The sequence below is a fragment of the Osmerus mordax genome, chromosome 23 (assembly GCF_038355195.1).
Source record: "Osmerus mordax isolate fOsmMor3 chromosome 23, fOsmMor3.pri, whole genome shotgun sequence".
NCBI classification, from domain to species: domain Eukaryota; kingdom Metazoa; phylum Chordata; class Actinopteri; order Osmeriformes; family Osmeridae; genus Osmerus; species Osmerus mordax.
In genome coordinates this window covers 1,111,584-1,123,649 of record NC_090072.1, presented here as the reverse complement: position 1 = coordinate 1,123,649, position 12,066 = coordinate 1,111,584, and the positions used below count along the sequence as shown (strand labels likewise).

General features: G+C 44.2%; 2 protein-coding genes across 2 annotated transcripts in view; one reads left to right on the top strand and one right to left on the bottom strand.

The window, feature by feature from the left end:
- The first annotated feature begins 4,942 nt into the window (after window positions 1–4,942).
- On the top strand, window positions 4,943–10,234 carry LOC136967981 (uncharacterized). Its single transcript, XM_067261983.1, has 2 exons — window positions 4,943–7,918; window positions 10,226–10,234. Exons 1-2 carry the CDS (start codon window positions 4,955–4,957, stop codon window positions 10,232–10,234), a joined length of 2,973 nt encoding a protein of 990 aa, XP_067118084.1. The 5' UTR covers window positions 4,943–4,954.
- The window catches only part of sema4f (sema domain, immunoglobulin domain (Ig), transmembrane domain (TM) and short cytoplasmic domain, (semaphorin) 4F), a 9,692-nt gene continuing 6,408 nt past the window's right edge, over window positions 8,783–12,066 (bottom strand). The window contains 2 exon segments of the mRNA XM_067261982.1: window positions 8,783–11,727; window positions 11,729–11,749. Of these exon segments, the coding sequence (XP_067118083.1) occupies window positions 11,074–11,727; window positions 11,729–11,749 (675 nt within the window). The 3' untranslated portion in view covers window positions 8,783–11,073.

The following is a 12,066-nucleotide window of genomic DNA, read 5'->3' as shown; positions in this document are numbered from 1 at the left end:
AGATAAGTTTCGTTTCTTCAGAATAACAACTGTTGTTAATAACAAGTGATTTCCTGGTTCTGTCAGAGGGTGGAGTTTAGCTGGGAGAGAGAGAGAGAGAGATAAGGAGAGAGAGTGAGAGATAAAGTATTAGAGGATAAGGAGTGAGTGAGAGATAAAGTATTAGAGGATAAGGAGAGAGATATCTCTTCTCCTCAGACAGAGAGAGGACTGAGTGTGTTTGGGTTCAGTGGGAGCTGACAGGGAGCAGAGGAGACAGGCTGCTTAGAAACAGGAAGTGTCTTACTCTCTCTCTCTCTGTTTGTGTCTATGTCTCTCCACCCCCAGCTAAACTCCACCCCCTCTCACACAGGCACACTGTTTATCTCTCTCCCTCTCTGTCTCATAATTTTGAAAACTGTTTGTAAGGTGGCTGTTGGTGAATCAAGAGAGTTGAAAGTCCAACTCAGGAAATCCTTTTTACATTTAGTCATTTAGTAGACGCTCTTATCCAGAGCGAAACACTTAAAACCCCTGTGCTGCCTTCGTGGTGCAAAAGGTGGGTCACAATGACCGGAAGGCAGCACAGGGGGAGAAGAAATGTTGGCCATTTTAATTTCTGAAGTCGACTAGTTCCAAGCAGACAGTTCTAGTTGTGAGAGAGTGAAGCTGGTTACTGATACTTCCTGTATGTTCAGTACAGTAGGTCAGGTATGTTCAGTACAGGAGGTCAGGTATGTTCAGTACAGTAGGTCAGGTGTGTTCAGTACAGTAGGTCAGGTATGTTCAGTACAATAGGTCAGGTATGTTCAGTACAGTAGGTCAGGTGTGTTCAGTACAGGAGGTCAGGTATGTTCAGTACAGTAGGTCAGGTGTGTTCAGTACAGGAGGTCAGGTATGTTCAGTACAGTAGGTCAGGTGTGTTCAGTACAGTAGGTCAGGTGTGTTCAGTACAGGAGGTCAGGTATGTTCAGTACAGTAGGTCAGGTGTGTTCAGTACAGTAGGTCAGGTGTGTTCAGTACAGGAGGTCAGGTATGTTCAGTACAGTAGGTCAGGTATGTTCAGTACAGTAGGTCAGGTGTGTTCAGTACAGTAGGTCAGGTATGTTCAGTACAATAGGTCAGGTATGTTCAGTACAGTAGGTCAGGTGTGTTCAGTACAGGAGGTCAGGTATGTTCAGTACAGTAGGTCAGGTGTGTTCAGTACAGTAGGTCAGGTGTGTTCAGTACAGGAGGTCAGGTATGTTCAGTACAGTAGGTCAGGTGTGTTCAGTACAGTAGGTCAGGTGTGTTCAGTACAGTAGGTCAGGTGTTTTCAGTACAGGAGGTCAGGTATGTTCAGTACAGTAGGTCAGGTGTGTTCAGTTCAGTAGGTCAGGTGTGTTCAGTACAGGAGGTCAGGTATGTTCAGTACAGTAGGTCAGGTGTGTTCAGTACAGTAGGTCAGGTATGTTCGGTACAGTAGGTCAGGTGTGTTCAGTACAGTAGGTCAGGTGTGTTCAGTACAGGAGGTCAGGTATGTTCAGTACAGTAGGTCAGGTGTGTTCAGTACAGGAGGTCAGGTATGTTCAGTACAGGAGGTCAGGTATGTTCAGTACAGGAGGTCAGGTGTGTTCAGTACAGGAGGTCAGGTATGTTCAGTACAGGAGGTCAGGCAATGGTGGAATCACCTCCCCACCTCCATCAGAGACACTGACTGTCTCCCCACCTTTAAGAAAAGGCTCAAGACACACTTGTTCCGGGAGTAAAACGGTACTTAGGAATGATTGGCTGGACCCGATGTTAGTTTCCTCCAGGATCACAATGACTCTTACTGAGAGACTTGTTGCTCTTGTTGGTTAGTTGAAACTGACTGACTGAATTATTGTTCTCGCTGTGAAATGTATTATTGTTGCTTGCTTTTTCCACAGGTATATATATATCATTGATCTTATATAGCGCTTTCTACTACTCAGAGTACTCAGGTATACCCTTGCACTTTTGAGGTTCATGTTGTTTAGTTGTAACTTGTTTAACTAAATGCTCTTATGGTTCTTCCCTTTGGAACTTATTTGGTTTTCCCAATGTATCCCAATGTGTGCTTCATGTCTTGGCTACCCGCAATGTTTGCGGCTATCTCGTTATGATCAGTGACCTATGCTCTTTTGTTAAGCTCTGTCTTGTTTCATTCCCTCCTCCTCCTCCTCCCTCTCTCCTCCCTCTCTCCTCCCCTCATCAAGTCACATGATTTCAGAGAAACAGACTTACAGTAACTCAGGTGTGATGGATTGAGTGAAAACCCTGTCTTTTTCAGTACATGTAGTATTTGTTCATCTTTACGAACCAACATTATAGGGACACGTTAGAAGTCAATATAAGGGATGTGTTTTTTACAATATACTTATTTAATTATGTATCTGAAGGAGAGCCATACTGGCAACACAATCCGGACAGGTGTAACTCATTGTCTTTCCAAGCTGGAGTAACTAGTTGGATCACTTGTACATCAACATTTCACTGTTTAACTTTGGGAACGTTTCCAGAACAAACAGTCCATTCTAAAGAAGCCTAGTAAAGATGGAGAGGAGGTTATAAATACATCATTATTATCTATTGTGTGTATCTGTGTGATGCTGTTCCACCCTGTATGGAATGTAACCAGGAATGTAGTTATTCCCAACGTCCACAAACATCACATGATTTATCAGAAGAGAGAGAGAGGTGTCTTCAGGTCACACAAAGCTGCTTATTACTATTATTATTATTTGTTTCATACATTTTTTACTGTCATTTTCAAAAGAGCAAAAATAAAAGTTAAATAGTTTTAATACTATGGTTAAATTATTTAACTTAATTTGGTTCAGATCAAGTTTGTTGCTTTAGGTATTGTTCATAGTAAGCTTTCATCTCTCCTTAGTTACGGTGGTGTGTAGGTTGCTCCAGTAACTGGATGACCTCACTATCAATGAAGGGAATGATGTGGATCTTTTTAGCATTTTTTGCATTTTTTAGCATTACAAAATTCATATTTTTGTAACTTTCACTTTCTGTAAAAGTTAAAAAGCTATTTGTATAACCTCACAATCACTAGAGGGTGCTTTTACACCTGACATGTTTGGTCCGTTTTCTGTGAAGGTCCGGTTCGTTTGGAGAGGTGAGAACATGCATTCTAACTCTGGTGCGGACCAAACAACCGAACCATGGTCCCCTTAAATTCGCTTAAAACAGGACCGTGTGAACACTAACCGGACCTAATTAAAAATGCAACAAAGTAGCAACTCATCCACTGATTCGGACCAAGCAAACAGACTAGGTGTGTAGTATGTGTTGCCCGGGCAACACATACTACAGTGGTCTATGATGTATCTGTTTTCAATCGTTAAAATAAACATTCCTCACATATACATTTTCGTTGTATGATTTATTCTGACATTAGTAAACGATTTGTTGGTGAAATTACCATTACCTGTGGTTTCAAACCAGTGTAGCTCACTGCAACGCTGTATCCTACTGTACCCGAGACACTAGTGTGAGTAGCTAACAAAAACTCCTCAGCTGTTTAAGTCAAACGGCGACAGAACATGTTCGGCACTCCCCTTACTCAAAAGTCTTTCAATAGTTGAAACAATCTGACTACTAACCTGAACTTCATTGCCACAGCCTAAACTTTGTCAATCTGTTCATGAAAATAATTAATTTCAGCCTAAACCGTACAACTGAACGTTAAATCCAATTCAACCAACGCAATCGCTACCAAGACGAACACAGCAGTAGTCTAGTACTGTAGTAGTACAATTTACCGGGGCAGCTTCTCCACACAGGGCTATATCGCATTTTGCGTTGTTACTGACAATGATCGCTACCAGTGAGCTTTTTATGAATGAGCATTTTCCACTAAATAAATGTCAAGCTTATTTACGTTTTTGGGGGCATATTTTCAGTTAGCAGATGGTACTGTTTGAATCGCGATTCTATCTTCTGCCGGTAAAGTCGTAGAATAATCTTCAAAGGGGGTTCTTTATTAATGAATGAATGCAATATGAGTAGGCTAAATGCCTGAAAATATCACGAGAAGGGACAACTTAAAAGGACGTTTAAGTCATAGAGATTAGGTCCATTTTTACAGCGGTCTGCCAAATGTATTCGTTTTGATTCAGCCTGTCAGCTGCCTCTTGCAGGGGAAATGAGAAGACATCATATTTCATTCTACACTTCACTCGTATTTTGAGTTGTAAATGAGCAGCAAAAAAAAGATGCTTTTAAATCTATGTAATCTTTATAAATAATAAGTAGGCCCGATGCATTTTTATATAAAATATACAGACCCCTGTGCAACCGACGCAAGCAAGCACACCCTACAATTTCCCCAGAAATTGTACCCTCTCTAGTTTTCTTTGTTGTACATACAATTTAGTAAACTCAGTTCAAGCGATTTCTGTAAATGCAGTGAATGCACGCATGACGCAGGTGCAGAGTAGGTTGCGTGCTCGTAGCTCAACCAATAGGATGAAACGGACGTCGTATTGTAAACATATTGCCATAACTCTACGATACATATTGTAAAATGTTTGTATTGCGATATATTGTTCCACGATATATTGTTACACCCTTAGTACCAGCACATGTGAGGAATCCACTCGCCACACTGCTGCACATGTTTAAAAAACTATTTTGATATGTGTGGATGTTAAATCTTCTTTGTCTTTCAAGCACGTCTATGACATCATTTTGTTCCTTTAAACACTATGCTGTTCCCCATGTCTTTGCCAAACAAATCCAAAACTGAATGAAAAATATTCTGCTGTCGATTCAAATCTGGATGCACCACTAAGGCCACAGACCTTGTCCTCCATCTCTACTCCCATGACATAGTTGACCAGAGCGTTGATCATGGTTGACTTCCCTGTTCCTGTCTCTCCCACCAGCAGGATGGTTTTATTGTACAGGGGAGTCTCAGAACATTGAAACAGTTGCCAACAAATTTCAAGACTTAGTCATGTTGAATGAAGAAATTAATGCAGTGGCCTTAGTGGTGCATGCAGATTTGAATCGACAGCAGAATATTTTTCATTCAGTTTTGGATTTGTTTGGCAAAGACATGGGGAACAGCATAGTGTTCCTCATCACTCACTCAGATGGGATGTCAGCACCTAGTGTCCTGCAGGCTATTCAAGATGCTAACATCAAGTGTCGCAAAAATGACGGCAACCAACCAGTTCATTTCCAGTTCAACAACTCCCAGAATAAGATCATAACAGATGACATTGAGTTTGGATATGAGTGTGCATGGAAGCTCACAATGAGAGGAATTAAGGGTTTTCTTAATGTCATGGAAAATGCTGCATCGCAAAAATTACAAATGAACACAAAGATTTTGAAAGAGAAAAAACTCAAAGACATCATTTCTAGAAGCTCCCAGATCCACCCAGGACCTCCTGCTCGGTATCAGCTGGTGACTAAGAGAGAGAGTCTGGATGGAGAGAGAGAGAAAGAGTCTAGACTCAGAAGATGGACCTTTGGAGAGAGGGATCCCAGTAAGGTTAATAAAACCATCCTGCTGGTGGGACAGACAGGAACAGGGAAGTCAACCATGATCAACGCTCTGGTCAACTATGTCATGGGAGTAGAGATGGAGGACAAGGTCTGGTTTGAGATCGTAGAGGAGGGAGGAAGAAGTCGGTCTGAGAGTCAAACATCAGAGGTGACCGTGTACCAGATCTGTGGGTTTGAGGAGGGTAGAGTTCCCTTTTCTCTTACCATCATCGACACTCCGGGGTACGAAATCCAAAATAACATAGCTATAGTTGTCAAACTTCTTAACTTATTCAAACATGGCGCAATTCAACAAATTGATGCAGTAGGCTTGTTGATTAAGTCAAGTACAAACTGTGTGAATGCCAAGCAGAAAAACATATTTGAAGATGCGTCTCTTGCTGAAGACATGGAGAACAACATAGTGTTCCTCGTGACTCACTCTGATGGAATGCCACCTACCGACGCCCTGCAGGCTATTGAAGATGCTAAAATCAAGTGTGGCAAAGATGAGAATGGAAAACCAGTTCACTTCCTGTTCAACAACCACCAGAATAAGGTAATCACTGAAGAAACTGACGGGGTCTATGAGTTTGCATGGAATGTCTCGAAGAAAGGAATTGAGGGATTCTTCACATTCTTGAAATATACTAAACCCCAAAGATTACAAATGACCGTAAATGTTTTGAAGGACAGAAAATTCAAAGGCAATATTTCTGACATCAAAAAGTGTCACCCAGGACCTCCTGCTCGGTATCAGCTGGTGACTAAGAGAGAGAGTCTGGATGGAGAGAGAGAGGAAGAGTCTAGACTCAGAAGATGGACCTTTGGAGAGAGGGATCCCAGTAAGGTTAATAAAACCATCCTGCTGGTGGGACAGACAGGAACAGGGAAGTCAACCATGATCAACGCTCTGGTCAACTATGTCATGGGAGTAGAGTTTGATGATGAAGTATGGTTTGAGATTATACAAGAGGAAAAAAGATGTCAAACTAAGAGTCAAACATCAACGGTAACCGTGTATGAGACCTTTGGGTTTGAAGGTCATAGAGTTCCTTATTCCCTTACCATCATCGACACCCCAGGGTTTGGAGACACAGAAGGAGTCCAGAAAGATGAAATCATAGTTGAGAAACTGCATGATTTGTTCAGATCTGGGAAAGGAATTCGTGAAATTGATGCAGTAGGTTTTTTGGTGATGGCAAGTACAAGTCGTCTTGATGACAGACAAAGGTACGTGTTTGATGCAGTTGTATCTCTGTTTGGCAAAGACATGAAAAACAACATTGTGTTCCTCATCACTCACTTTAATGGAAGTCTTGTCACCAATGTCCTCCAGGCTATTGAAACAGCAAACATCAAGTGTGCCAAAAATGAAAACGGCAATCCAGTTCATTTCTTGTTCAACAACCACCAGAGTGACATCCCCACAGAAGAAACTAAGGAGACTCATAAGTTGTCATGGAGACACACAATGATGGGCATGGACAGACTCTTCAACTTCCTGAATAAAACAAAACCTCAGAAGTTGAGCATGACTGTTAATGTTATGACAGAGCGCGTCAGGCTCAAGGCTTGCATCGGAAACTTAAAGGAGAGAGTGGAGCTGATTGATCTGAAGCAGACTGATATTCAACAGAGAGAGAATGTTTTTAACAAACACAAAGAAGAAATGGAGAGAGTTGAAGCGTTGTTTCATGAGAAAAAAACTACTCTGGAGGAATATAATCAAGCAATTCAGAGAAACCAAAACTTTGAATATGAAGTTGACGAGCCCTACAAAGATAAAGTCCCCATAGATGCCTGGTGGGACCCCAAGGCTGTCACCTGCCTGGTCTGTAAGGAGAACTGCCACTTCCCAGGATGCACCTTGGCCATAGGTCCTTCCTGGTGTGAAGTCATGAAGAAAGATGAGGAAGGTGTGTGGAGATGTACGTCATGCACAGGGAAGTGTACCGTTGACAAACATGTCAAAGAAAAATGGAGGTATGTGAACAAGACCAAGAAGGTTAAGAAGAACGATCAGGAAAAAAAGACGACGTATGAAAAAAACAAACAAAACAAGGCAGAGGTTGAGAAGAAGATGAGAGATGTGGAAGAGACGAAAGACAACAAAGTAAATGCAGCCAACGAGATGGAGCGTGAGTTGTCAGGACTTAGAGCAGAGAAAGAGAACCTGGAGAGAGATAAGATCAGATGGGTGGAGGAGGCTTATCAACATGTGATCAGACTGGAGGAGATCGCCCTGAATACTGGTTCATTATCAACTCACATCCACCTGGACTTCCTGATAGAGAAGATGAAGGAGACAGGACACCAGGAGAAGGTCCTGAAGCTGGAGATGAAGACACGAGCTGGACAAGGGAGAGAACAAGAAGTTAGTTACATGAGAGCTGCCCTCAAGAAAGGAGGTCACGCATTAAGACAAGTAAAAAAAATGTTTGGTCAGAGTGGTGAAGATTCAGAACATACAAAGAGCAAAGAATCCAACTCAGAACAAAGAGTAGAAGACAGTATTGACTGTCAGCAGTGATTTTTGTTTTTAGGCGTAAATATTTTTGGGATCTGATTAAACATGATGAATACAGTATGCTTAGAAACGAGCATGTGCACACACACACATCTGTTTCTGGTTTTGGTGACAGATGCGTGCAGCCTTCTTCACCTGCAAGGTCATTGTATTGTGATACCACACATCCAGTCTGTCTGTAATCCAAACTATAGATCATTCTTTAATTCAAACATAATTTGTACATTTCTGTTTCGTATCTTTGATCTCCTTTAGATATTAATGTTTATCCATTACATTTACATAAAATATGAGCACAGTAAATTGCGCAACCTTAACAAACCTTGAACATTGATTTTTTTTAAATGTAATCCTAACTTCTTATGTATTTTAATCATGCATGTTACAATGATCACTGTCGATAAATGTATTGCAATAAAATACCATTTGACCACAAGATGGCAACCTTGTTTTATCACTTCCTTGTCTCTCACCAAACCAGCCATGATTTAACCCAGGTGAACTGGTCCGTTGTGAGAGAGTGAAGCTGGTTACTGATACTTCCTGTATGTTCAGTACAGCAGGTCAGGTATGTTCAGTACAGGAGGTCAGGTGTGTTCAGTACAGTAGGTCAGGTGTGTTCAGTACAGTAGGTCAGGTGTGTTCAGTACAGTAGGTCAGGTATGTTCAGTACAGTAGGTCAGGTATGTTCAATACAGTAGGTCAGGATTCCTGTGATCATGGCCAAGGAATCAGACGTCCCAACACACAGATCAACTCCACTGGAGGTAGGTAGCTTTTTATTTACAGAAAGCACACACACACACAGTCAAACAAAAGCTCCATACATTTTAGGTATAAAAACAAAAACAAATGTCCAGGTTTGTCATCTTCATCATCATGGTCTTCATCAACATAAATTATAAAAAATAAAATCTCAGGATCCAACTTATTATCTGCACTGTACACCGTTGCCTTAGTTACGGTATTTTCAGTGAAGAGTGTCAAAAGTTACAAAGTCACAATGTCTGAGTTATAATCACAGGATTTTACTGAGTTTACATTAAATAGAGGGAGAGAGAGAGATGAAGAGAGAGAGAGGAGGGAGAGATTATAGAGAGATGAAGAGAGAGATAGATAGAGAGAGAGAGAGAGGAGGGAGAGATGATAGAGAGATGAAGAGAGAGAGAGGAAGCAGAGATGATAGAGAGATGAAGAGAGAGAGGAGGGAGAGATGAGAGATGGAGACAATGTCAAGCAAAGAAGAAGAAAAAGTAGAAATAGTAGAATCCACCTGCGTACCTTTTCGTCTACAGAGAAGCTACATTCCAAACCAGCCGCCAATCATTAGCGTTACCATGACGTCCCTCTGTGACTCAGAGAGAGCGGACACGAATGGACAAAGTGTTGCACGTCGCCCCTAGTGGTGGGTGGAGCACACTGCAACACAATAGCATCACACACGAGAAGCACATGACCCAGGTACGGGTCCTACCAGGGTGAAGGTGAGATCTGGGTGTGTCTGTACACCTGGACCCTTGGTGGACGGCAGGTAAGACATCTAAACATGTCAGGGTTCAGAAAAAGAGAGACAGCTTTTGTTTCCAGGTTCTGACATGTAGAGACACACAGTAACAGTCGACCACCATCCTCCTCCTGCAGCAGAATACATGGAGGGGAAAGTAATCCTCTTTCTTCATCTTTTTTCTCTTTTTCTAAAGTTCCTCTGGACTGCCCCCTCCTGCTCTCTTCCCTTCTTCTTCTTCCTCTCCTCTCCTCCCCTCTCCTCCTTTCCTCCCTGACCCCTCCTCCTTCCCTTCCTCTTCCCCTCCGCCCTCCTCCTCTTTGGTGTCCAGGCCAGCCCAAGGTCAGATCAACACCTTGCTCTGTTCTACGTGCTCCTCACAGCAGCACCAAACCACGTGGCTGTCACCGTGGTTACGTGACTGCCATGGCGACCACAGGTCACAAGGTGCTGCAAAGTTACCCCATTGGGCGGCAGTGCTTGTCACTCAAAGCTGGGAACCAATGGGTTCGTCTCCCTGTGTGTTAAGCACAGCCCCTTCCTCCCATATCAGGAATGCTGAACACAGATTTACTTTTCTAAAACATTCAAGCGTTTGATTCACGTGTTTGATTCACATGTTTGACTCAGGTGTTTGATTCACATGTTTGACTCAGGTGTTTTACTCACATGTTTGACTCAGGTGTCGGGTGTGTTTGCAGTGGCAGTGAAGCTGTGATGTGACAACAGCAAGAATCTTCCCGTCTCTCACAAATGTTCATAAGTCACTGTTACATCTTGACAGGGAGTTAGTCGGAATAAACTAAAATGTCATTCCTGTCAGTTTTCTAAGTTACAGTTGGTTTTTAAAAGTTAAAACACACAGTCCAATGTCCCGTCTGGGTGGACAAGCCTCTTGCTGGCTCCGAGAGCAAGACGGCTGCCTAAACGCTCTCTACTGACGACAGAGTGGCAGTTGGTCAGAATTCCACAATCAAGAGTTCAACTTTCTGTTTCCTCTTTCAAAGCCTTGACTTCCTATCCTCTTGACTTCCTTTTTGACCTCAGCGACAACCCAACTCATGGTCACTGTAGTCTTCTTCAGAGATCAGTTGTAGATTTGTAGTTCATCAGGCCCTGGAGCTCCAGAGATAGAGGCTGGCGTTGGTCTAAGACCTGCCCAGGATGGGTGCAGTTCGTCTGGGCACAACTTGTCTCAAGAGCCCCTCTCCTCTTTTGAATCCATGGAGCTTTGATGGAGGTTGTGTGTATGAAAGAGATGGATGGACGGATGGATAGAGAGACAGAGAGAGATTATGGCTTTTCTTTATCTACAGTCATACGGACAGTGTCTCAGAGTACACATTATCTCCTGTATAAGGGCTCTCTCTCCTCTCATCCCTCTCTCACATGTTAAGGGAACACGCGTGTGCAGAGAAGGGCGCTCACGTACAGGCGTGTTAACGTGTCTCTGAACACGTGTGTAGCCTGTTTCTCTCATGCCTCTTTTGTTGTCACGACGACGTCCTCCTAAGTGTCATACGTGTGTCATGCGTGTGCCATGCGTGTGTCATATAGAACTCTCCTCACATGTAGCGAGAGGAGCCGGTGACTTGAACAACCCCGCTAGCTCCTCCTCCAATCCCCTCGTCATATCGCCCAGCCCCTCCCCCAGCCCCTCATCCTCCTCATCCCCCCCTCCCACCTCCGGCCTCTCCCTCTCTCCCCCTCCTCCCTCTCTCCTGTCCTCCTCCTCCTCCCCCAGTTTGAGTCCTCCCGAAGCGTTCCAGTTGGCGTTGCCGTAACCGCCGTTGCCCAGGTTGCCGCCGCCGTTGTCGTGGTGATGGAGGAGGAGGTTACCCCCAAAGCTGCCATGGTGACCACCGTTGCCGTGGCCGCCGCCCCCGATGGCGCCGTTCCGTTTCTCCGTTAACGGGAAGCCCTCGGACAGCAAGCTGGCGCTGCTGGGAGACTGGGGCGTGGCCGACGATCCCAGAAGGTCCCGCCCCTTCTCCGAGGAGAGGGAGGCGTCGCCGTGGTGACCGTCACCACGTCGGCGGCGCGACAGGAAATAGAGCAGGAAGCAGCCGCTGAGCACGCCCACGCTGAAGCACAGGATGTACAGAGCCAGCAGGTGGCGCCCTGCAGACAGAGCCCTGGCTCCGCCCATACTGGGATCCTCCAGGCTCAGGTGATAGGCTGCTCTGGGACAGGGGGGAGGAGCCTCTGCCGTCTGGTCCCGCCTCCTGGAGAGGGAGAGGAGGAGAGAGGGAGAGGAGTCAGGGTAGAGAGAAATGGAGGAGAAAGAGGAGAGAGAGAGAGAGAGAGAGAGAGAGAGGGAGAGAGAGAGGAGCTGGAGGAGAGAAGAGAGAGAGAGAGAGAGAGAGAGAGAGAGAGAGAGAGAGAGAGAGAGAGAGAGAGAGAGAGAGAAAGAGTGAGGGAGAGAGAGAGAGGAGCTGGAGGAGAGAAGAGAGAGAGAGAGAGAAAGAGTGAGGGAGAGAGAGAGGAGCTGGAGGAGAGAAGAGAGAGAGAAAGAGTGAGGGAGAGAGAGAGAGGAGCTGGA